The 27,642-nt window shown below is 37.9% G+C and overlaps 1 protein-coding gene across 1 annotated transcript in view; it reads right to left on the bottom strand.

Annotated features, from left to right (window-relative positions):
- The window catches only part of AR (androgen receptor), a 204,192-nt gene that overhangs the window by 40,603 nt on the left and 135,947 nt on the right, over positions 1–27,642 (bottom strand). The window contains exon 4 of the mRNA XM_054574253.1: positions 254–370. Coding sequence (XP_054430228.1) covers positions 254–370 — 117 coding nt within the window. The remainder of the gene's footprint in view (positions 1–253; positions 371–27,642) is intronic.

The following is a 27,642-nucleotide window of genomic DNA, read 5'->3' as shown; positions in this document are numbered from 1 at the left end:
CCTCTGATGGGTCCTGATCTCTGCTTCACATCTCCTGCTCCTATGCCTGGCCCCAGAGTGGGATATGGCATGGTTAATAATAAAGAAGGGCACCAGATGGCTGATGGTCATGTTGAATATGAAGGGGTCAGCCTCTATCTAGAGCATGGCTGGCCTCCTTGGAATGATCAAAGAGGAAAATCTAGTTTAAAGACAGAATGAGAAAATGAGAGAAGGAGAGGGAAGAGAAGAAAAAGAAATAAAAGTATCATACCTCCCAGAGTCATCCCTGCTTCATAGCATTTCCGGAGGCGACAAGATGGACAATTTTTCCTTCGGAATTTATCGATGGTGCAATCATTTCTGCTGGCACAGAGGTACTTCTGTTTTCCTGGGAGAACAAATATAAGAATATATAGCCCCGTTAACGTCTTTCCAGAGTCTCTCTCCTTAAGTATTTGTAGGCAGAAAGGGCATGAAGATACACCCTGACAGATGAGAGAAGGAACAGAGAATGGCACCAAACAATTTGATCATGCAGAATATAACTATTAAACCAAGCTGATTTAATTCAATGCTATAATGTTTACTTTTAATAGGGATGAACAATTCAGGGCCTGATAATATCTCCTTTATCAGGACTGCTGACTGGTTTTTTAAGTAAGGTGTTCTAGCTACCTTTATTAAAGCCAAGACTGCCCATGAGAAAATGATCAATGGCAGAAATTGTTACTCCTTTAGTATGACACAGTAGAGAGTTGGGCTCAGGTAATGTTTTTTTTCCTCCTGACTCCTGTAATCATGCATGGGATCATACTCAAACTAATAACATTATTTTTCATGATACAAATACAGGTAAAACTTCTATAAAAGAGAACTCCATGGGATTTCTAGTTCTTTTGAAATTCTATCTTGCAGGTTGTAAAAATCAAACAGAGATAAGGCCCACTGTTTGTGAAGGGAATCACATCAAGTGAAAGGAAGTCCTCTGAAGCTAGAACAAGAAAAATGATCACTGTCATACACACCTGGAGCTGTCACAGATACAAAGAAACATACATACACAAACACTCAGAAATCCTCAGGATCACAGCTTCTGAAAGATAAACATACAAGTTCACTTGAAAACATATTTTATTCAGTACTTTGCCTCTCTGTTCCTAACACAGGCCTGGCACATAGTACGCCCTCAATAAAAATTGATTGAACGAATGAATACACAAGTGGAATGGAGAGATCCACAAACATACAGAGTCAGCAGCAGAAATAGACAGAGATACATGCCCTGTTGCTCTACATCACAAAGAACCTCTTATGCTTGCCGCCCTGCTCCAACCTGAGCCTGAGCATCCCCTTACTCTGCCCCTTTCTTTCTTCAAGCCCCTGGTGGTTTTTCTCTCATTTACTGCTGTGCCTTCTTTAGTTTATAGGATATACTGGGATTTTAGAGATTATTCTTTTGGCAGAGGAGGATTGTCTGTGGTAAGGAAAGGAAAAAATTGAACAGTAATGGCTATTTGATAGCAGGAATCCACTCCCCACCCCCCCCACAACAAATTCAGCTACTGCTTGACTTTCCTCTCCCTTCACTTAAGCTAAAATGCATAGATAAAGCACAGAAAACATCTATTACAGTAGGTTATTTCATGTAGAAGAGTCAGTAGTAACCATGCCAGCAAAAATTTCCTTTTCCTTCTCTCCTTTTCTTCTTTCTTTCCCTCCCTTTTTTCTTTCCTCCTTCCTTTAATTTCCTTTGTCAAGTGACTCCAAAATTGTTGGGCTTGAAGGAAGTGTTAAAAATCCTCCAAGTACAGCTCTTCAATTTCAGGGATGACTTTTGAAGAGGTCATGACTTGCCTGAAGAAGAGTGAATTGGAGGTCCCTGAAGGGAACAAAACCCTACCATTTAATAGGCATCTCTTATGAAATAGCCTTATGTTAAGGGGTTTAAATATGCTATAATAATGAAGCACCTCTGCAGTACTTTGAGGTAGGAACTATCATCACCTTCATTTAACAGATCAGAAAATCTAAGTCTTCTATGCCAGTACTTGTTCTACCATACCACAGGATTTTATGAGTATAAATAGAACATAATTTATTAACAGCTTTATTTTCTCCTGCAAACTGAGGACTGTAATGTGTACACAGAAAGGATGGTGCAACGAGTGCCATTCACCTCATGGGATACCCTTACTACAAAGGTGCTGCCACAGTTCTCAAGTGTAGTTGGTTACATTGATTTAGTGAAATAGGGTCAAGTGAGGAATACTTGACTCCTTTGAGGAATCTCTACTTCCAAAGGAAAATATTAGCCACGAGATGACAGTTTTCCAAGGAATGGTTGCATGGGCAATGGAATAAGTATACCAGAGGGGTTCTAAATTCCACTTCTGAAAGTGAATCACCCTGTGAATGAGGGAGGAAACAGTGGAAAAAGAATGAAATTGTTATGTTCAATTTGGAACTCAGATAATTTCCCTAGCTATAGTTCACACCTTATTCCACAGTGTTTCTTGGTCTGGAACAAGGTGACATAAAATGCATTTATCCTTAATGATTTATCCAAAGTGCAAACATGAATGTGACCAATGCCATTGAATATTAATTTAACATTAATTTGGTCTCTATTAGGGGCCAGGCACTGTAATAAGATTTTTAAATTATATTTTCCAATTACAGTTTACCTTCCATATTATTTTATATTAGTTTCAGGTGTACAGTGTGGTGGTTAGGCAATCATATACATCACAAAGTGTTCCTCCCTATATTTCCAGTACACACCTGGCACCATACATTGTTATTACAATATTAATGAGTGTATTTCCTATGGTATACTTTACATCTGTATGAATATTTTGTGACTACCAATATGCACTTCCTAATCTCTTCACCTTTTTTACCCACCAATACCCTCTTTGTATCTATGTTTGTTTCTATTTTGTTTATTTAGCCTGTTCTTTAGAGTCCACATATAACTGAAATCATGGTACTTGTCTTTCTCTGACTTACTTCACTTAGCATAATGTCTACTCATGTTGTCACAAATGGTAAGATTTCCTTTTTTATGGCCAAAAAATAGTCCATTGTGTATATTGGTATCAATGCTTTTTTTATCCACTTGTCTATTGATAGCCACTGGGTTTGCTTCCATAGTTTGGATATTGTAAGTAATGCTGCAACAAACATAGTGGTGCATGTATTCTTTCAAATTAGTGTTGTGGGTTTCTTCAAATAAATCCCCAGAGACAGGATATCTGGGTCATAAGGCAATTCCATTTTTAATTTTTTGAGGAAACTCCACACTGTTTTCCACAGTGGCTGCACCCGTCTGCATTCCCACCAACAGTGCACAAGGGTACCCTTTCCTCCACAACCTGGCCAGCACTTGCTGTTTGTTGATTTATTAATGATAGCTATTCTGACAGGTGTGAGGTGATATCTCATTGTGGTTTTAATTTGCATCTCTCTGATAGCTAGTGAGGTTGAGCATGTTTTCACATGTCTATTGATCAATCTGTATGTCCTCTATGAATTTTTTAAATGAATTTCTTGACTGATCTAACAAGCAAAACAGATAGACTCATAGATGGAGAACAGATGACAATCATGGGGTGGGGGTTAGGGCTGGAGGGATTGAACAAGAAAAGAAAAAGGACTCATGGACATGGATAACGGTGTGATGATTGCTGGGGGAAGGAGGGTATAAGGGGACTAAATGGTAATGGAAAAATATAATGAAGATTATATCTTTAAAAATAAATAAATTGAATTTTTTTTGGTGTTGAGTTATATGGGTTTTTAAAATATATTTTGGATATTAACCCCTTATCATATGTATTGTATGACTGGCAAAAATCTTCTTTCATTTAGTCACCAGCTAGTAAGTGGCAGAAGCAGGATCAGAAGACAGGTCTGAATGAACTTCAATATTGCCCTTGTGAATACAATATCTCTTCCTAAATGGGCACCGAAACACTGTGCTTCAAAGACAGAGTCAGTGCAGAATAGTAAAAGAGCACAGAGCAGGAAGGAGGAAGACCTGAGGACCAGCCCTGCTCTCTCACCGAATCACTATGTGAACTGGTGCATATTTCTACTTCCCTTTTCACCTTGGTTCTCCCGATCTATACCTAGAAGGGAATGTGGTAGGCATGAAGAGAACAGCAGCAACCTAAGGAAAGGTAGGTTTAGAGGTCTTCTATTCATATTATAGTTTCTGTTGGAAGTCTTAAGAGTCTACTGAGTAAAACTAAAGGAAGAAAAAAGCCAGTCTGTATCTGTTTTTCCAGTCTCAACTTTTTTGACTCTAAAGGCTTCCTCTGGGGGAAAAAAACGTACCCCACTAAAAGGAGTAGCTGAGTACTTGTTTCCTGAGTGACCTGGACAGGAACAAGCTCAAGGGTTATTTTAAGGTCATATATCCTATAGATATAACTTTCTCTGTGATTCAAGCAGCCTAGAACCTCTGGTCTAATCACCCAAGGGTCTCTTCTTTGAAGAGCAATCCCAAACACTTTTGATTCTTATTAAACTTTTTCTCCCAGGATACTGCTCTTAGACCTGTGGAACAGGCTAGACAACTCTAGGCACACAGCCTGTACCCTGCCAAAGGGCAGATCTTCTGTGAGAAGGCTGTATAAAGCAGCAGAGTTCCTATGATTCCAAAAATGCGGTCATTCCTCCACTTGTCCAGTCCACCCAGAAAGACAATGGCAGTTAACTCAGTATCATGGGTGGGCCCTCAGCAAGGACCCTCAGGTGCTCTACAAGGTGGCTCCTTCGGAGTGGTTATGAAGCCATGATAATTCATGTTCCTTTTGACTTTATGATGAGCTCTAGTGAGAGGAGGCAAAAATCAAGCCCAGACTCCTTTTCTTGGCTATAGGTACTTTCCATAATCTTCCCCAAACTTCATAATATAAAAATGTAAAGAGCACTGGACTGGCAATGAGAAAAGCAGGTGTCAAATCCCAGCTCCAATTGGCCTTGGGCAAGTCAGAGCCTTGACTCCTGATCTAAACAATGAGGATAAAAATAAGGGGATTGTCTACTTCATAGAGTTATACAAAACAAATGATACAGAATGCATGTGAAAGTGATCTGTACAAGGGAAAATATTTGACACATTAAGAGAATTATGAGTGACTCAGCAATTCCATTCAAAGACACATTTCTTGCAGGGGCAGTGCTCCAAGCACAAGCAACGGCTTTTCACAGACAAGCTAAATTGGCATTGAAGAGCAAGGCTCTTGGCTTTGAGTTCAAGATGGCAGAGTAGGAAGATCCTGACTTCACAGCCTCTCACTGACACCAAAACTACAACTACATATAGAATAGCTGTCTCTGAGAATGACCTGAAGACTAGCAGAACAGATTTTCTACAACCTCAGATACAAAGGAAAAGCCACATTGAAATAGGAGAGGTAGAGACTATGTCTAGTCAGGACCTACCCTACACTCCACTACCTTATGTGGTCATTCCCAAATGGGAAGGATATCACTGCTGTGGAGGTCGTCCCCAAAGAGCAAAGGGTCTGAGCCAGGAAGAGGAACCCCATTACATCTGGCTTTGAAAACAAGTGGGGCTTATGTCTGGTAAGTGGGAGACTCCAAAGTGCTGCAGGAAACCCAGATTGTGCTCTTTTTTTGAGACCCAGCACAGAAGCAGCAGTTTGAAAAGCACCTAGGTCACATGTGAAGGTGATACATTCACTAATTTTAGGGTGTGTGCTGGAGGAACAGGGATCTGTTGAAACTTTCTCCTGAGTCAGAGGTGCTGGCGGATGCCATCCCCACCCTTTTCTTTAACCTAGCTGGTATGGCACTAGCAGGCACCAATTTCTGACACTCTTCATTAACCTTATTAACATTGTTCACACCACTCTGTTGTTTCCCTGAGGAATCACCCAGGCTAGCACCCCTCCAAAGCACTTCCTGCCCTGCCACATTCAGTGGGTGGCCTCAATTGACACCAGCACACAGAAGTGTGCCTGCAACAGTGGGGCGGGGCCTTGTAGACAGCCACACTGAAGCCTTGTCCTGCACACCAGTGATCCCACAACAGTTGTGGCCAGGCCTCTTAGCCAGTGGGCCAGGGACCAACATTGCCTACCAGTGTGCCCACAGAAGTTGTGGCCCAGCCACAATAGGAGGCCACACTAGCCTATCCTCTAGAGCACCTGATTCTGGGACAAGGGGGATTCCATCACTGGGCCCCACAGGACACCTTCTAAATAAGGCCACTTTTTCAAGTCCAGGAGATTTAGCTGACCTACATAATGCACAGGAACAAACAGGCAAAATGAAAGAAAAGAATATGTTACAAACAAACAAATAAGAAAAAAAAGCAGGACAAAACCCCCCAGAAAAAGAACTAAATGAAACTGAGGTAAGCTGTCTATTAGATGAAGAGTTAAAAGTAATAGTCATAAAGATGCTCATCCAACTCTCCAGAAATATGGATAAACGTAGTGAGAACTTCAACAAAGAGATTAAAAAAATATTAAAAAATACCTATCAGAACTGAAAAATATAACAACTGAAATGAAAAATACACTGGAGTTAATCAATAACAGATCAGATGACACAGAAGAATGCGTCAGCAATCAGGAAGACAGGGTAGTAGAAATTATCGAAATGGAAGATCAAAAAGAAAAAAGAATTGAGAAGAATGAAGATAGCATGAGGGACCTTTGGAACAACATCAAGTGTACTAACATTCAAATCATAGGGGCTGCAGAAGGAGAAGAGATAAAGAATTGATAGAAAATGTATTTGAAGAAGTAATGGCTTAAAAATTCCCCGACCTGATTAAGGAAACAAACACCCAAGTCCAGGAAGCACAGAGAATCCCAAGCAAGATGAACCCAAACAGACCCACATGAATGCACATTATAATTAAGTTGTTGAAAGTTAAAGAGAGAATCTTAAAAGTAACGAGAGAAAAACAACCAGTTACATACAAGAGTATGACCATAAGACCATCAACTGACTTTTCAACAGAAACTTTGCAGGCCAGAAGGGAGTAGCATGATATATTCAACATGATGAAAGGAAAAATCTATAATCAAGAATATTCCTCCCAGCAAGGTTATCATTCAGAATTGAAGGACAGATCAAGGTTTTCTCAGACAGGCAAAAACTAAAGGAGTTTATCACCACCAAACACGCACTATAAGAAATGTTAAAGGGAATTCATTAAGTGGAAAACAAAAGGCCAAAACTAGAAATAAGAATATATGTGAAAGAAAAAAATCTCACTGGTAAAGGCAAACATATAAAGTAAAGATACTAGACCAAATTTGTATAAATTTAGTATGAATACAATTAAAGTGGCAGTAAGTACATACCTATCAATAATTAGTGCTCTATTGAAAAAAACTAAGGGTGACTGAATAGGTAAAAAACTATACTGCTACATACTGCCTACATGAGACTTCAGGTTAAAAGACACATAGAGACTGAAAGTAAAGGAATGGAAAAGATATTTCATGAAAATGGAAATGAAAAAAAAAAGCTGGGATAGCAATACTTACATGAGACAAAATAGACTTCAAAACAAAGGCTATAACAAAAGACAAAGAAGGGCCCAGCAATTCCACTTCTGGAGGCTGATCTGAAGAAAGTGAAACATTAATTCAAAAATATATATGTAGCTCTATGTTCACTGCAGCATTGTTTACAATAGTCAAGATATTGAAGCAACCTAGGTGTTCATCAATAGGAGAACTGATAAAGAAGTGGATATACTCATACAAGCGTGTGTGGGTATACACACACACATTGGAGTATTAGTCAGCAATAAAAAAGAAGGAAATCTTGCCACCTGTGGCAACATGGATAGACCTAGAGGGTATTATGTTAAGTGAAGTAAGTCAGAGAAAGACAAACGCTGTATCATTTCACCTGCATGTGTAATTTAAAAAACTAAAGAAATGAACAAACAAAATAAACAGACTCATACATACAGAAAAGCTGATAATTGCCAGAAATTTAGGTGATGGGGGTATAGGCAAAAAGGTAAAAGGGATTAACAGGTACAAACTTATAGTCATAATAAAAATAAGTCATGGGGATGTAAAATAGAGCATAGGGAATACAGTAAATAATATCACAACAACTTTGTATGGTGACAGATGGGTAGACTACTTTTTGTGGTGATCACTTTGTAAGGTACATAAATGTGAAATCTCACTATGTTAAATGCCTGGAACTAATATAATATTGATGTCAACTGTACTTTAATTCAAAAGAGTTTTACATTCCAGAATAAAAATCACACATGAAAAACGAAGAGTTATGTGTGATGTTAGTGAGTCTGTCTTATTTTCTATTTCCTTCCATCAGTGACTCTCTTCAGAGTATGCTGCTCTCCTCATCCCTTCCCTCAACACACACACACACATATACACTTCTATGCTAAAGAGAGCCCTGTAGTGTGCAGCTCCAGAGCACTTTTCAAAGGTCCTGCATTTCATATATACCTCTTGCTTCAAGAGGACACAAAGTAGGAAAAGGTGAGACTTACAAGTTAGATGGTGGCTAGGTCATGAATAGCCTTAAATATGCTGTGCAGTTTAAACCTTAACAAAATGAAGTATTTAAATCAATCATTGAACTCAACCATGGAAGATATTTAATAACTATCTTCTGATACTTAAAGCAGTGGTCCCCAACCTTTTTTTCAACCTTGGGAAAGAATCTCTGATGAGGTGGCATTTGAGCTGAGACCTAAATAATAGGAACCAGACTTTTAAAGAGCTAGGGGAGAAACATTCCCAAAGAAGGAGCACCAAATGTAAAGGATTAAAGTCATGAATGAGTTTTATGTGGTCTTGGAACAGCAAAGTGGCCAGTGTGGCTGGCATAAGATAAGGGAGGGGAGTTGGTAGGAAAAGTTGACTGGAATGCAGAACCAAGTAGTGCCGGACAGTAATTCTCCACATTAGCTGCAAGTCAGAGTCATCTGGGGTGGTATTACAAACTATTGATGCCTGGTTTCACTCCAAGTAGTTCTGATTCAATGGACTGGGGTAAAGTGTAGGCACTGTGCTATTTTCAATGTTCCCCTATTGCTTCTAATGTGAGAACTGCTGATATTGCTTTTTGCAATTGAGTTGACTAAATTTATGGAATTTTGCAGCAGACGCTGGATTAACAGGATGAATGTTTGACGATACAATGGAATTTGACAGTCCACAGAGTCCCTAGCTTGTTTTGTTTTCTTATTTTTTTTTCTCTTCTGGAGACTAGTGAGGTTGAAGCCATTCAGGTGAGTGGTGTGGGGAGCACCAGATAATGTTCTTCAGATGGGATTTGGAAAAACCATCCAAGAAAACTACAGGTTCCAACCTCATCAAGTAAAACCGTATGAGGAATAACCAGCTCACTTATGCTAAGGTTATTTGACATTTGGTCAGAACCAAGTTTTATGTTCTTAAGCTTCCTTCCTTTAGCTTCTATCCAGTGTTCTGCTGTACTTGGCTTATAGTGACTCATAAAAACCGATTTTGAGCATCTCTTCCCAATTTCACATTCAGTGCTATCATATTAGTAATTTGAAGCTGATCCTGATAGGGATATCTACATCATGGGAACTAGCAAACACTACAAATATCAGGGCTCCCAGCTGCACCTTGCCCCCGGCAGACAGAAATACAATTTATTGCCACAGCACTGGTTCTGCCCTTGTGGTAGGTTTACTTCTAGCTAGGTCTGATCCCCTTGTTCTTCTTTCTCTGCACTTTCATTGAAGCATACCTCTGGGGTTTGGTAATGTGATTGGAACCACAGCTTGTATTTCTCAATTGCATTTTAGAAACATATTGCCATGTTCTCATGCTTTTCTCAGATGTGTTCCTGAACAGTAGTCTATAAATCACATTTCTTTAAAATGAATTATCATTTATATGTACAGTGGAGAATGGCCATTTAAAGAAACTGTGTTGAGTACTTCTGTAAGGTCAAGACAATAATTCTTTGTAAAATAAACAGTAAAAATAGAAATATTATCAAATCCAAATTTTGCTTAATAATAATCTTACAACTTTTGTGGAGAACAATTTGGCAAAAATTGCAAAATTAAAATTTGCATTGCTTTGACCCAACACATTTGGACACGTGTGACATGACATATGTACAGGAAAATTCACGGCAACATTGTTTATAATAGCAAAAGACTGAAACATAAATGTCCATTAATAGATACAGTCATACAATGTATCCATTTAAAAAATAAAGCAGTTCTATATATACTTAAGTGGAATATCCAAGATACATTTTAAAGTGGAAAAAAACAAGATATAAAACAATCCAGAACACCAGTTCTGTGAATACAATTGATATATTTTCTGTATATGTTTAAATGCATATACTATGTTTACAAGGGTACACAAGAAACTTTTAGTGGTTGTTTCAGACAAAAAAAAAAACTACATGCCTGATGAATGGGGGGGTGGAATTATTTTTTCACTTTTTAACCATTTGTGATTTTAAAATTTTGTTTTGTGTGCATGAATTACCTACTCTAATATATATATTATGTTAACATAGTCATAGATCTGTTATAAACTTCCCTGTGACTTTGAGACAAACCCTTTCCTCTATCTAGGTTTCAATATCGCCATCTACACAACAAGGGGGGTTAGACTCCATAATACTTCAGAGCAAAAAACAAAGGGCTCTTCCCAGCACATTCTATTGAATAGTTCTCAATTTGTAGAGTTAGCATTCACAACAAGTGGTTGCCTGTTCACCATATGGTGTAATAGGGAATCTGCACTTCTAATAGTATCAGAGAAAGTGTCTCTCTTAGTAACAAAACAAATACCTACTGAAAACCCAGTGGGGTCCAGCCCTGTCTTGAAATCTGTAGTAGAGAAAGATTAATCATAGCACTTGCCTGTTAGGAGCTTGCAATCTAGTGGGAGATAAATACTCATGAAGCAGCAATAATACAAGAGAATGTAGGAGAGTTCTGGTCTGGGCAAGGAGGTGTAGGTCATAGCTTGTCCCCAACGGCTCAGGATGAGGCTTCGGACAAATCACTGCTTTCCTTTGAGCCTCAATTTCTTCATATATAAAATGATGGGCAAGGATGATGAAGAAAATTCAATAGTCTTTCAATAAATTAAAATTCAGCCCAGAGATTAAGAGACTATCAGTCATGGACTATGAAACTTCTATTACCTGTTCTTGTCTATTTGTTAACTGGCAAAGAAGCATGATGTGGTGGCAGGAGCACAGATTTAGGAGTCAAAAGGACTGGGCTATGAATCCCAGCAATGTGATTTACTAATTGTGGCAAATAGTGTAACCTCTCTGAATATGTTTCCTCTTTTGTGAAACGGGGATCATATTATCCACTTTTGCAGAGCCATGGGAATCCAAAATTATGTATGAGAAGCATCTACCAGATTTTTGTTACTTGGTAAACAAGAGCTATTTGAATGGTGCACATTCTCCTGGAATCATGTAGAATGTGGGAAGAGCTGATTAAGGCTGAAGTCACTTCCGAAACCTTTATTGTGTAGCACTTAAGAACTGCCTTTAATGTTATTTATTTATCAAGTGCTCTACTTAAATAAAGAGCTTTAATCAAATCATTCAGAATTTTTCTCTAAATAGTTCTAGAAAAGGACACCTGGAATCAAATTTGAAAATGGAAATTTAGTCTGCAGCTCAGACGCACACCTGCATTGTGCTCTCCTTCTGAGTGATTTTCTGATTTTATATCCTGAAAATTCAAAACCTCTTATCAAGATGATTATAGTGTAGGCCTTACCAAAATACTTACATACTTTTGACTAGATTAAAGACAGAGAGAGAGTGAGAAAGAGCGAGGGAGAGGGAGTAAGTGGAGGAGAAAGGGAGGGAGAGAGAAAGAGGAAGAAGAGAAGGAAAGGAGAAGAAATAAGAGAGGAGGGGAAAGAAGAAGAGGAGAAGGAGGGGGAGAAAGGAAGAGGAGGGGGAGAAGGGGAGAGGAGGGGGAGGTAGAAGGGAGGCAGTGAGGGAGAGAGAAAAAAATGAGAAGAAAATACAAAGAAAGGGGAAAAAAGAAAAAAGCACCTAGAAAGAGAAACTCAAGCCTGAGTCCAACTCAGGATCTAATGAGATATACAACAGCTTCAATAAAAGCTGGAGTCAACATTGTCTGTGGTGTCATTGTCATCCCTACTGAGGGTGGAAATATTCCTGATTGGAGGAGGAGAGATGTGCGCCTTCATTTCAATGATTTCATAGCTACCTTCTCTAAATCTCTTCCAAGGACTCTTTTGAGTGATTCACCCTTAGGGAGTCACACTGTTAGGGACCCAGAGCACTAAGCCAAAATTCTTTTCTGACTCTAAGAAAGCCTCACAAAGGGGCCAAAAGATGAGATGGGGCATGCATAGAAGAATCAGTGGAAACTATAGAGAAAGAATGAGACTTTGAAGTTCCACATTTTGTATTCAAATCTTTGCTCTGCCTCTTACTTGCTGGACTTAGAGCAAGATACTTGACTTCCCTGGACCTCAATTTAGTTCTCTGTAAAATATAAATAACTCACAGGTCTGCTGGGCCATTGAAATGAAATAATGTGTGTAAAACTACTAATACAATGTCTGGTCCTGGTAGGCATTCAGTAAATATTGCAAGAAAAAGAGAAACAGGGAGGAGTAAATGAGTGAGTTTTTAAATATAGGACCTAGGAGAAGATGTATAAAGAATTACACAAAACAGAGTAACTGCTGTTATATAATGTCATCAGAGGACAAAACAAAATGACAATAATCTTTACTGTAAGAGAAATGTGAACAGCCTGCAAATGTTAAGTTAAATTCCTAAGACGCAAGAAGAATTAGGAAAAGTCAAGAACCATATGATTTTACTCATATGTGGGATATAAAATTTAAAACAACAAATAGTACAAACAAATAAAGAAACACTCATAGACACAGAAAACAGTATGTGGTTACCAGAGGAAAAGGGGGTGTTGGGGAAGGTAGTAAAGGTAAAGGGGGTCAAATATATGGTAACAAAAGGAAATTTGACTTTAGGTTGTAAACAATGAAATATACAGGTGATGCATTATAGAATTGTATACTTGAAACCTATATAATTTTATTAACCAATGTTCACTCCAATAAATTTAATTTAATAAAAGGAAAAATAAAACAAAAAGAAAGAAGAGTTAGGAGAAAGTTGCATTCACAGAATCAGTATTTTACTTAGTGAACGAAGCACAAGTACAGCATTCCATGCAGAGAGGGTGATATATTTGAAAAAGGAGGTCAGAAAGAGGCAAGATTGGTGCATAAAACAGGCTGTGAATTTAACGATTGGTTGGCTATCAAAAACTTTAAAATATTTAATCAGTCTTGAATACACACATTGATTCTAACCATGTTTCTCTCTCCTTTCTACTAAGAACAAATGTTTCCTTTTCACAACTACCTTAGTACAGCCAAACAGATTTGACTGTTCCTTCGTACAACCTCTCCTTTGGCCTGCATTTTGGTGATTATTACCTGAAAGGCCAATAGCTGGAACTGACCAAAAGTCATGACCAGGAAAATGACCTCTGGAGGCTAGTGGGACAGAAGGAAGTGTTGACATGCTGACTGCTTATTTAAAGCACTCCAAGGCTTTACCTTCCAACCATCAGAGGAGAAGAGGTCAGGGAGACTACATCTACTGAGAAAGGTCCATCCATTTGCCATATAGATAATGTATTTTCCTGCTATGCACTTGAGTTCCCCAAAAGAATTGTCACCAAAAGTCTTGATATCAATTGAATTATGAACAAAAATATGGACAATGACAAAATGAGAATTCTCATTAATCTTAAAATTCCTCTATAAAGTAAGACCTAAGAAATGTAAATAAATTACTCCATTCTGTTTGTGATTTGGAATGTCAGGAGAACTAAACAGTACATGTTGCTAGGCTTTCCTTAATGAAAAACAACAATAACAATAACAACAAACACCCTGGCCAACTTGAGGAACATCAGCTGACAGGCAGATCTAATTTTATCTGTTCTTTCTTCATTGTCCCTAGGGTCCCTAGGTAGCTGAGGGTCTATGCATTTGTAAGTACATTTTTAGTACCAATGGCACCAGAGATTTTCTTGGAAAACATTTGTCATCCTTGGCTCTAAAGCATCTAAAACAGCAATAATTCTTAGTAATCCAGAATAAGGAGACTTGCAAAATTCCAATTTTGAGAAAGGCCTACTCTCCATCATCAGAAATGTAAAATTATCTTCAACTAATGACAGGCAAAGCTGATGTCATTCAGGCTTGGCCATTCTTATATTAGTGTGTTCCTTCTTTGTTCCCTAAATACCCACTGGTAGTAATCAGTTCATATGTACGGTATTTATCATCTTTCCAAATCATAAGCTTTGTATCACCTTTACCTTGCATTTGTAGGTAGCTTTACAACTTTCATATAGTGTCCCCATACATTATATTCTTTGAATCTCACAATAACATATGAGCTGAAGGGCAGCTATTATTACCATTTTATAATGATGAAACTGAGGTTCTGAAGGGTTATCAGAGTTGTCCCTGCTCACACAGTTAAGATATTAAATTATTTCAACAACCAAGTGTTCTGACTCTTATTCTCATTCTTTTCTGCATAGATTTTCAAATGTCAACAAAAAGTTAAATTACAGTTACTTTGCTGTGTTCTGAAAGGCATGCAAACCATTTTACCTATTCCATGAAAATATATATATTAAAATCTAGAGTTTCTGGAGATCAACTGTCTAGGAACTTCATAAGTGAAACATCTCATGTACCTGACAATATTGGATAAATAAAGGGTTAGAAATGGGGCATCATATTCACTATGTCATTCAATGAAAAATTATTAAACACCTACTCAGTACCAGAATCTATACTAGACACAGCTTTGTATACTCATAAAACCAATAAAATATTAAAACAGACCAGTGGATTTGCTAGGGGAGGAAAGGTTACTGTGGGTGCACCCTTGCTTCCTAAGTTTTGTCCCTTGCTAAGCACCTGGAGCTTTCCACCCTGGTGACCTTCCGTACATGGCCTGTCGTCCCTGCTCTGCTCATTTCTAACTGCCTGGACCCTGGAAATCGACTGCAGACAGAGGTTTCAATCTTAGTGCCACAATCTATTCGCTATGGAAGCTTGGATGCTACTGCCATAATGTGAAATTTCTCCAACATGAAATTAATAAAGGGTTATCAGAGTTGTCCCTGCTCACAGTTAAGATATTAAATTATTTCAACAGCCAAGTGTTCTGACTCTCATTCTCATTCTTTTCTGCATAGATTTTCAAATGTCAACAAAAAGTTAAAATACAGGTGTGTGCCACATACCTGGCTGGTATGGCTCAGTGGATTGAGTGCCAGCCTGTGTACCAAGGGCTGCTAGTTCAATTCCCAATCAGGGCACATGCCTGGGATGTGGGCCAGGTACCCAGTAGGGGGTGCATGAAAAGCAGCCACACATTGATGTTTCTTTTCCTCTCCCTCCCTTCCCCTCTCTCTAAAAATCAATAAATAAAATCTTAAAAAAGAAATTAATAAAGAATGATATAAGAGCTAGATCTCCAAGATCATGGCCCAGGTAAACATGGCTCGCATCCTTTCACAACCACATCAAAATTACAACTAAACTACAGAACAACCATCATTCAGAACCATCAGAAATAAAGTTGAATGAAAATCAGACAACTACAGAATTAAAGAATAAACTGCATCCGTCCAGACTGGTAGGAAGGGCAGAGACATGGAACATGCTGGTCCCACATAAATGTGTATTGATAAAAATTTGGAGGAATATCTCAGGAGCAAGGCATCCCAGCCCCACACCAGGCCCCCCAGCCCAGGGTTCCAGTGCCAGGAAGATAAGACCTTATAACTTCTGGCTAAAAAAAAGCCAGTGGAGATTGAGTTGGTGGAAGAAACTTCTGGATTCCCAGGCAATTCCACTAAAAGGGCCTGCATACAGACTTACTCAGACTCATTCCTGCTGAGCCCCAGCACCAGAGTAGTGCCTTGAAAGGCACCAACAGCATACAGGGAGGAACTGAAATGTCTGGCATCAAGGCGAGAGCTGGGGGACAGCTTTTTCCCAGACAGAAAGGTAGGGAAAGTCCACTGCTCCTCTTTGAGCCCTCTCCTCACAGAGCCACAGAACATGGCAGGTACCGTATCTAAGGCTCCATAAACCTAGCTCACACTGCTTTCCCCAACCTGGAGATCCCCTGAGACTTTACCCCCCCCCAAATTACAGGCCCACTCAGATGGTTAACAATGGCTTTTCCATACGAATGCCGTGTCTTGGCACATGCTTCTGATCATCCTAAATCCTCTCAAACAAGCAGTGGCTGGTCTCAGCAACTGCCCATAACTTGATAAGTGGCCCCAGGCCCCACACTAGGAGCAGATGGTCTTGGTTCACAGCCTGGCCTTGCTAGGGAACCTCCAAGCCCAGCACAAGAAGCAACCAGCTGCTGATCACTTTATAGTTTATACCAAGTGGCCCCAGACAGAACACAAGCAGGTACCAGAGCCCTGCTGAAGTAAACCATGTTCTGTGGAGTGGGCCCCTGCACAGCTGATTCTCCACAGAGGGTGGAGGTTGGTAGCCAGTGGTCACAGCCAGTTCTTACAGCTGACTGGCCTGGGTAAATCACTCCCCTTGACCTTCCAACAGCAATCAAAACTCAACTACAAGAGGAGGGTGTACTCAGTCCACACAGAGGGTGAAACTCAAGTACTCAATTTGGGTGGTAGGGGAGGCTGTGCCGCTAGACCCTCAGAACACCTACTATATTAGGTCACACTACTAGGACAGAGAGTCACAGCAGTTCTACCAAATACATAGAATTACAAACACAGGGAGAATGCCAAAAGGTGGAGACAAAGAAACATGGCCCAAATGAAAGAACAGATCAAAACTCCAGAGAAAGAACTAAACAAAATGAAGATAATCAATCTATCAGATGCAGAGTTCAAAACACTGATATAAGGATCCTCAAGGAACTTAGTGAGGAACTCAACAGCATAAAGACCCAGTCAGCAATGAAGGATACAGTAATTGAAATAAAGAACAATTTAAAGGGAAACAACAGTAGAGCGGATGAAGGCGAGAATCAGATCAATGATTTGGAACATAAGGAAGCAAAAAACAACCAATCAGAACAGTAAGAAGAAGAAAGGATTAAAAAAATGAGGATAGTATAAGGAGCCTCTGGGACTACTTCAAGAGATCCAACATTCATATCATAAGGGTGCCAGAAGGGGTAGAGAAAGGGGAAGAAATTGGAAATCTATTTGAAAAAATAATGAAAGAAAACTTCCCTAATTTGGTGAAGGAAATAGACATGCAACAATCCAGGAAACACGGAGAGTCCCAAACAAGATGGATGCAAAGAGGCCCACACCGAGACACATCATAATAAAAATGCCAAGGTTAAAGATAAAAAAGAGAATCTTAAAGGGAAAAGCAGGTAGTTACCTACAAGAGTTCCTGTAAGACTGTCAGCTGATTTCTCAAAAGAAACTTTGCAGACTAGAAGGGATTGGCAAAGAATATTCAAAGTGATGAAAAACAAGGACCTACAACCAAGATTTCCCTATCCAGCAAAGCTATCATTTAGAATCAAAAGGCAGATAAAGAGTTTCCCAGATAAGAAGAAGCTAAAGGAGTTCATCATCCCCAAATCATTATTATATGAAATGTTAAAAGGACTTATTTAAGAAGAAGAAGATCAAAACTATAAACAAGAAAATGGCAAAAAATACATATCTATCAAAAATTGAAGCTAAGAACCAAACTAAGCAAACAAGCAGAAGAGAAACAGAATCATAGACATGGAGAATAGTTTGGTGGCAGCCAGATCAGAGGGAGAAGTGGGGGAATAGGTGAAAAGGTGAAGGGATTAAGAAGTACAAATAGGTAGTTACAGAATAGCCATGAGGATATAAAGTACAGTATAGGAATAGAGTAGCCGAGGAATTTATACGCATGACCCATGGACATGAACAATGGTGGGGGAATTGCCTGAGAAAGTTGGGGGGGTGCTGGGTGGAGGGAGAAAAGGGGACAACTGTAATAGCATAATCAATAAAATATAATTAAAATATTAAGAGAAATCTGGACAGAATTAATTAATCATTCATTAAATACCTACTCTATGCCAGACAGTGTTTTAGGTGCTTGTGATATCAATGAACAAATAATCAAAAATCCCTACCCTAACATCCATTTTAATGTGCATGAAGAGAAGATGCAGGAGGGAAGGAAGCAAATAATAAACACTAACCCTAACAAATTAAATAATTAAATGGTATATTAGAAAACAAGTAGTATGAACAAAAAACATGGTAAAGGGAATGAAGTACTGGGAAAGTAATTTAAAATTGAGTGATGACAGTAAGCTTCATTGAAGTAACATTTTGGCAAAAATTTGAAGGAAGTGAGCAAGTAAGCCACATAGATATCTCAGCCAAAAACTTTTGAGGCAGAAGGAACAATTGATATAAAGGCTCTGATGTGGGAGAATGCGTATCATGTTTGAGGACCTGCAACAAAACAAGTGCCAGTACAAAGACACGTTTTTGTTTTTGTTTTTTTAAAATGAGAGTAGTTTAAATTCAGGTTCAGAGAGAACAAAGAGAAAAAAAACAGAAGGAACAAATATACAAAATACAAAGTTACTAGATTTAACTTGCTCGTTTTAGGTCTTGGGTATTTTCCTACTCCTTCATTCATTCATTCAACAATGATGTATTACTACTATGTATCAGATGCTGTCTGTACAGGTTGCTGAAGGTGGAATGACGACTTTTATTCTGACATAGGGAGACACTAGAGGATTCTGAGTAGACGGAGAACATGGTCTGGCTTATATATATTTTTAAAGATTTTATTTATTTTTAGAGAGAGAGAGGAAGGGAGGGAGAGAAACATCAGTGTGTGGTTGCCTCTTGAGCGCCCTCTACTGGGGACCTGGCCCACAACCCAGGCATGTGCCCTGACTGGGAATTGAACTGGCAACCCTTTGGTACACAGGCCGGCACTCAATTCACTGAGCCACACCAGCCACAGCATGGCTTATATTTTTATATGAATAACATGCAAAGAACTACATTATTCCTCTTGCTTGTTAAACAAAACAAAACAACATTGGGGTGAGTGGCCTTAGGAATAGCAGGATCCTGAAAAGTCAATTAAATTTCAGGGTAATTTTTCTTGAACACTTTATATATTCAACTTTTAAGGCTGGGGAGTACTAAACAAAAATATCTTAGAGTGAACTAATGTCAGAGAAAATTCTGGAAAAAGGAACTTCTAAAATTCTCTCCTCTATAAAAGAAATAAGAAAACTGGAAAGAAATGGTCAAACATTTTCAGAGCTCTAAAAAGTAACCAAAGCTTGTAGTAACCTGGGGAGCATATATTCAAAGCTTTGTGATGTTTAAACTTGCCTTATGTCCCGTCAACCTTTCCCCAGCTCCACAGTAAACATGAAAGCCAACAGCCTGCAATGATGGCAAAAATCAGCATATTGGAGGAGGCAGAATGAGGTTGGAACTCCTTTGAAGCTTCTTTCTCAGAGAATTGTCATTATTTGACCTTTTGGGAGTTCTCTGAAAGACTTGACTTTCAAGGCTGTGTTTACATAACTTGAGTCAGAGTTTGCCCACTGTGAACAATTTTCTTCTTGGGGGAGTTTGTAGAAAATAATCAGAGGCAAATGTTGAACACCTAGGCTGACTGAGTTGGTGGATAACAATTGTGGCAAACAATAAGCTAACCAAGAAGTTTTCTTTTAAAAGTGGTGAAATTGGATGCCCACAAGACACTTTCAAAAGCTTTGTCATGTTTTGGAGCTTTTGGAATTATTTCAAAAAAATTCACTAAACAATCTAACAACAGCAAACAGCAACAGCTACAAACCACGGGATTTGGCAGGAATAAATCCAACCTTATAAGAAATTATGTTAAATGCAATTGGATTAAACACTGATATAAAAAAAAACCCAGAAAATTTGCAGAATGGATTTAAAGAAAAAACACCATGAAACAACCACATGCTATTCTATAAGAGACATTAGATTCAGGGACATTCATTGAATGTTAGTGAATGGAAAAAGATATTCCATGAGGACAGTAATCCAAAGAGAGCTGAAGTGGCTATACTTAACATTAGACAAAACAGATGTTAAGACGAAAATTGTGAATAGAACAAAGATGAACATGTTATAATGGTAACAAGTTGAATACATTAGAAGACATAGAGTTATAAATATTGAACATTGTGTTGGATGTTCTAGCCAGGGCAATTAGACAAGAAAAATAAACAAAAACATGCATCCCTGGCTGGTGTGGTTCAGTGGATTGAATGCCAGCCTACAAACCAGAGGGTCACCGTTTTGATCCCCAGTCAGGGCACATGCCTGTGTTGCAGGCCAGGTTCCCAGTGGGGGGCATGCAAGAGGCAACCACACATTGATGTTTCTCTCCTTCTCTTTCTTCCTCCATTCCTTTCTCTCTAAAAGTAAATAAATTTTTAAAAAGTTAAAAAGTGGGGAAGGATTGAAGGAGGAAGGTGGGGAGAGGTGGGGGAGGGGAAAGTGGTGGTGGATAAATGGAGACAAATGTATTTGAACAATAAAAATTAAAAAATATTTGTTACAGTTTGTGAAAAATTAAAAAAATAACTAAATTTAATAAAAAAGACATGCAGATGGGAAAGTAAGATGTAAAACTATCTTTATTCACAGATGACATTATCTTAAAGCAAATTTTGAAAATTCTTTAAAAATGCACAAAATAACAGAGCACATGAATGAATTCAGCAAAGATGTAGTACAATAGACCAATAGACAAATATTAATTTTATTTATAGACTAGCAATCCAAAATTTGTAAGAAGCTTACAAAACTCAACACACAAAAACCCCAAACAATCCAAATAAGAAATGGGCAAAGGACCTGAATAGACAGCTCTCCAAAGAGGACATACAGATTACGAATAGCCATATGAAAAGATGTTCAAGTCATGAATTATCAGAGAAATGCAAATTAAAACCACAATGAGATATCACCTCACACCTATCAGAATGGCTATCATCAATCAACAAACAACAAGTGCTGGCGAGGAAGTGGAGAAAGAGGAATTCTTTTTCACTGTTGGTGGGAATGCAGATTGTCCAGCCACTGTGGAAAGCAGTATGGAGGGTCATCAAAAAAATAAAAATGGAACTGCTTAACACCCAGCAATTACATTTTGGGGAATATACACAAAGAAACCCAAAACACTAATTCAAAAGAATATATGCACCCCTATGTACATTGTAGTATTATTTACAATAGCCAAGATTGGGAAGCAGCACAAGTGCCCATCAGTAGATGAGTGGATAAAACAACTGTGGAACATTTATACAATTAAATACTATTCAGCCATTAAAAAAGAAGGAAATCTTACCTTTTGTGACAGTATTGATGGACCCGGAGAGTATTATGCTAAGTGAATAAACCACTCAGAGAAAGGTAAATATTGCATTATCTTACTTATATGTGGAATCTAGCAAACAAATAAACTAATAAGCAAAATAGAGAAAGACTTATAGATAACAGAGAACTGACTGACAGCTGTCAGAAAGGAGGGGGGTTATGGGCTGGGTGAAAAAAGTGAAAAAATTAAGCAAAGAAAAAACCTGATAGACACATAGAAAATTCTGGTGATTACCAGAGGGAAAGGGGTATGGGGAGAGGTAGAAGAGGGTGAAGGAGGGGTAAATGGTGATGGAAGGAGACTTGGCTTGGGGCAGGAAACATACAGTACAATGTACAGATGGTGTATGATAGAATTCTACACCTGCAGCCTATATAATTGTGTTATCTAATATCACCACAATAAATTCAATAAAAATGATAAAAATATCCAAAATTAAATGAAAGAAACAATTCCATTTACAAATGCATGGAGAAAAAAGAATAAATTTAAGAAAAGTACTCCAAGGCTTGTACATTGAAAACTACATAATTGTAAGAAATTAAATAACTAAATAAATGAAAAGATATCCAGTGTTCAAGAATTTGAAGACTAAATATTGTTAACATGACAATACTTGCCATATTGACCTACAGATTCAAAAATTTAGGTGGAGAATCAAGATGGTGGAGGACTGAGTGGAAGTCACACTGACCTTGTCCCAGGACTAACCTGGAATTACAACTAAATTGTGGAGAAATCATCTGGAACAAACAACGGAACAATAGCGAGAGGGGAGCCTTGTAACTTTGGAGACAGAAGAATCGGCTTTAGTGCAACGTACTGGTAAGGAGTGCAGTAGAGACTTGAGAAGGCAGGCGGGGCGCCCATGGGTGGCAGCACCAGAAGGATATTGAAACGGCCAGTTGGATCCCCCTGAGAAGAGAGGGGTCTAAACCAAAAGCGGGGATCTCCAGCCTACAGCACCAGAGCCCCAAAAGTACACAGATAACAGTCAGCTGTGAAAAGCGGCAGGGTTGCTCTCTGCCAAAGATGGGCACCTGGAGATGCAAAGAGCAGTTTAAAGGGCCAACACATAAATTTTTATTTGCAGCCACTTGCCCTGGTCTCCAGCAAAGGCGGGGGCAGAGTGGGCTAGACACGCCTGAGGAAAGACTGGGGAAGCAGATTATGGAGAGAGAACTGAGAGAGTGGCAGACAGGATCCTGGTGCTGACTCATCCCCCATATGGCAGCAGCCACCTGGTTCTGGAAGACCACTCCCCTGAGCAGCAGCTGTGTGAGAGGACACAAAGCCCTGCCCCCAGGAAGGCCTCAGCCCCACCCTGTGGTGTCTCTCAGATGGCCTACTGAGTGCAGAGTGACTTGATTAACAGCTGAAGGAGACAGCCACAAACAGTAGATTCCTGGAGGTCTCAAACAGACTGCCTAAGGTTAGACAGGGTCAACATCTGACATCATCAGGGGCAGATCCAGAAAGAAGAAAACAGTGGTCTCCTACCATAGAAGTTCATACCACAAAGTTGGGAAATCAAGACAGATCAATTTAAGAAGCAGAAACAAAAAGGAAGAGTCCCACAAATAATAGGAATACAAAGAAACAACCCCCCATCGAAGGGAAAGGGGGAATCCCCAGAAAGAGAAATAAGTGAAATAGAGGCAAGTAAACTATCAGATATTGAGTTCAAAACATTGGTTATAAGGAAGTTCAATGAGCTCAGTGAGCTCAGAGAGAATTAATAAAACTACAGGGAAACTATGAGGAATTTACTGCAAACTATATCAGCATGAAAAAGGACATAGAAACTATCAATAAGAGACAAGAGGAAATGAAGAATACAATTTCTGACTCGAACACAGTAGAAATAATCAAAAGCAGCCTCAATGAAGCAGAGGATCAAACCAGTGAGCTGGAGGACAAGATAGAGAAAAGCTTCCAGAAAGAGCAAGAAAATGAAAAAAGACTCAAAAAGAATAAAGGGGCATTGAGGGAAATGCAGGACCACCTGAAATGTAATAATATCCATATAATAGGGATACCAGAAGAAAAAGACAAGGGATAGAGAACTTGTTTGAAAAAGTAATGATGGAAAACTTCCTTAATTGGAGGAGAGGAGAAATCACACAAATCCAGGAAGCACAGAGGGCCCCATTCAAGAGGAACCCAGTGAGGCCCACTCCAAGACACATCATCATTAAAATGGCAAATAGCAAAGACAAACAAAATCCTAAAGCAAACAAGGGAGAAAGAGGTAGTAACATATAAGGGAGCCCTGATATGACCAGCAGCTGACTTCTCAGCAGAAGCACTACAAGTCAGAAGGGAATGGCAAGAAATATTCCATGTCATGAAAAGCAAATGCCTGCAGCCAAGACTGCTCTACCCGGCAAGGCTCTCTCTTCCAATGGAAGGTGAAATGATGGGTTTCCCTGACAAAAGAAGGCTGAAAGAATACATCTCCACCAAACCAGCACTGCAAAATATGCTAAAGGGACTGCTTTAAGATGAAGAAAAAGAGTCTATGAATACCCAGTTCCTTTCACAGTCACCAATACTTGATATTACCAATATTTTTAATACTTATTAATCTGATTGTGACAAATATGTGTTATTTTAATTGTTCCTTTATTATTTGTTGAAACTAAACCTGATTTTGTATATTTATTATCTATTTCTACTATTTTTAAAAAGCTTTAAATGATTTTTGGTATTCTTTATCCATTTTTAGATTAAATTTTTGTAGAATTTTTGCCCTAATATAAACCAGACAAAATCATTAACCCTTTTTTAGATGTGTTGGAAATATTTCCCTATTCTATTACTTGTCCTTTAACATTTTTTATAGGTATATTACTGTATAGTCTTAAATGTTTAATATAGTCATATTGTCAATATTTTACTTTATAGCTTCTGGGTTTGAATATGTTACTTCAGGGTAAGAAAAATATTATTTTTTATTTTTGCTTAAAACTCCTTACATTTTACATGTTGATTTTTAACTGACCTGAACATTTTTTGTATACTGTGTGAAATAGGGCTCTATATTTGTTTTGTTTCAAGTAATAGTGGTCCATGCACCGTATTTGTTGGATAAGCCTTATTTTCCCCATTGATTTGAAATATCAATTTAATCATATATTACATTGTTAGATATATTTGTTTCTAGAATACTCATTTTATTTTACTTATCTACTTGATTATTTCTGTGCTGGTGTCATGTTGGTGTAATTGCTGAGACTTCATATAAGATTTACATTCTTTAATATTTTATAATGGATCTTGATATTTTAAAAAATAAATACATAAAATCAATCTGCATTTAGGGGAAAAGGAAGGGAAGGGGAAAGTCAAGGAACATATAGCAAGGACTCATGGACAAAACAAAAGGGGAAGAGTTGAGGGAGGGAGGTAGGGAGGGGGTAAGGGAAAGTGGTGGGGGGTAGGCAGAGACAAATGTATTTGAAAAAATAAATTAATTAATTTAAAAAAAAAGAAAAAGAAAGAAGGAACTCTTACCTTTTGCGACATCATGGATGGAACTGGAGAATATTATGCTAATTCAAATAAGCCAGTTGGTGAAAGACAAATACCTATGACCTCAACTATAAGTGGAATCTATTCAACAAAATAAACTAATGAACAAAATAAACCACAGGCAAGTAAACATGGAGCAGACTGAAAGTGACCAGAGGGGATGGGGAAAGGAGGACAATGGTGGAAGGAAGGAGAAGGAACTAAGGGAAGAACATGTATGAATGACCCATGGACATGGACAACAGAGTGGGAATTGACTGTGGAGAGGTTGTCTGGTGAGATGGGTGGAGGGGGTAACGGGGGAAAAATTGAGACAACTGTAACAGAATAAACATGATTTTAAAATAAAATCTTAAAAAATCCAAAAAATGCATAATCAATAAAATAGACTTAAAACTAAAAAGAAAAAAAGAAAAAAATTTAGCTGTCAACTTTCCTGAAATTGACAAGGTAGTCCAATATTTCATATGGAAATGCAAATATTCTAGAATAGCCCAAACTATCTTGAAAATGAACAACAAATTTGGAGGACTCATACTGCCCAATTTCAAAGCTTATTTTTAAAGCTACAGTAATCAGGACACTGTGGTAGCTGCATAAGGATAGACACATAGTTCAGTAGAATACAACTGAAAGATATTCCATGTATGTATATATGTATGTATGTAATTATTTATAAACTGTCACATATTTATAATTGTTTTTCAACAAGGATACTACGATAACTTTATGGAGAAAGAATGCTTTTTTCAATAAATGTTGTTGGGACAGCAGATATTTGCATGTAACATAATAAAGCTGGACTCCCACCTCATAGCATATACAAAAATCAACTCAGAATAGATCACAGATCCAAATACAAAAGATAAAACTACAAAATTCTTAGAAGAAAGCACAAGTGTAAATTTTTTGTGTCCTTGGATTGGGCAATGCATTTTAACATATGACAGCAAAAGACAAGCAATAAGAGGAAAAATAAATAAATTAGACTTCATCAAAATGAAAGGTTTTGTTCTTCAATGGATGCCATCAAAAATAAAAAGAGAACTTCCAGAACAGGAGAAATTGATTGCAAATCATGTATCGAGTAAGAGACTTGTATCCAGAAGTCATAAAGAATACATGTTAAGTCAATAATAAATCAGTGTTATTTTTAAAGGAAAAAACTCAAGAATTATGAATGGTGGTGTGCTATGCAAAACTGTAAAAATTATAATGTATCATGTTTAAGACAGTACACTTAATATATGCTTTATTTGTGCTTATATTTAAGATAGTATATTAGGTCCCTATTACATTGGAACCTCATTATGATACTATCATCAGGATCTATGTAGAACAACCTTATACAACAATACATTGATACTGAGGTCCCTCTGATTTCTGTTTCATCTGAAATTTTTTAATAAAAAGGAAGAAGGAAGAAAAGAAGGAAGGAAGAAAAAAAAAGAAATAATCCAATTAAAACATGGGCAATGGGTATGAATAGTCATTTACCTATAGAAGATATACAAATTTCCAACAACCATATAAAAAGATGTACATCATTAGTCATTAGTGAAATGTAATCAGAACCACAATGAAATGCCACTTTCACACCTACTTGGACGAGAATAACAACAACAACAAAATAAAGTTTTGGCAAGGATGTGGAGCAATTTCAGCCCCCATATGCTGCTGATAGGAATGTTAAAACTGCAGTCTCTATAAAAAACAATTTGTCCCTCAAAAATTAAAATGTATTGTTAACATATAATCCAGCAATTATTACTCAGGCAGAAAAATGAATGAGGTACTGATACATACTAAAACATGGATTAACCTTGAGAACTTAGGCTAAGTGATAGACACAAAAATCACATATTGTATTATTCCCTTTTTATAAAATGCCCAGAATTGAAAAACCCATAAAGACATAAAGTATAGGGTCTGGCACAAATAACACCCCCTCTTTATATAACAAAATCTTTTATTACAAAATCATAAGCATGCAATTCTGTAACATGACAACATCACACTCAAGCACATCATGTGACATTTTAGGTGAAATGTTCAAATTAAAACTATAAATTATTACATCCATACTATTACCCTATCAACCACACTCAAGCAAACCTTACTTCTGTCAGACCCTGAATATTAGTGGTTGCCAGAGTCTAGGAGAAGGGGATATTGGGAATAAGTGCTAAAGTGTAAAATTTATTTTTTTCAAGATGATGAAAATGCTCTGGAATTAGTCGTAATGTTTCTGCAACTTCTTCACCATACTAAAAACACTGAAATTGCAAGCTTAAAAAGGATGAATATTGTGCTAAGTGGATTATATCTGTAAAAAAATCCTAGCATGCCTATTGGCGCCAATAATTCTTAGTCTCTGGGAAAGGATCCAGAAAAAGAAATCAAGAGTGCCCTATAAGTTGTAGCATAAATGATCTAATTTAAAAGCACACAGAGGACTTTAAAGATACTCCAGGTAATTAATGAAGGCAGGTCTACCTTTACAAGGTCCTAATAGCAATCTCATACATTTATAAAATATGTTAACATTAGCAAATCCCTTCCTATACATGATCTCACAATATACTCATGAAGTATAAATGGCAAATAGCATAATATTCAAGATTCATCCACA

The sequence above is a fragment of the Pteronotus mesoamericanus genome, unplaced genomic scaffold (assembly GCF_021234165.1).
Source record: "Pteronotus mesoamericanus isolate MK-2021 breed Mesoamerican mustached bat unplaced genomic scaffold, CSHL_Meso_final contig_256, whole genome shotgun sequence".
Classification (NCBI taxonomy): Eukaryota; Metazoa; Chordata; class Mammalia; order Chiroptera; family Mormoopidae; genus Pteronotus; species Pteronotus mesoamericanus.
The sequence above is the reverse complement of the archived record's forward strand: the minus strand, read 5'-3'. Positions and strand labels throughout refer to the sequence as shown.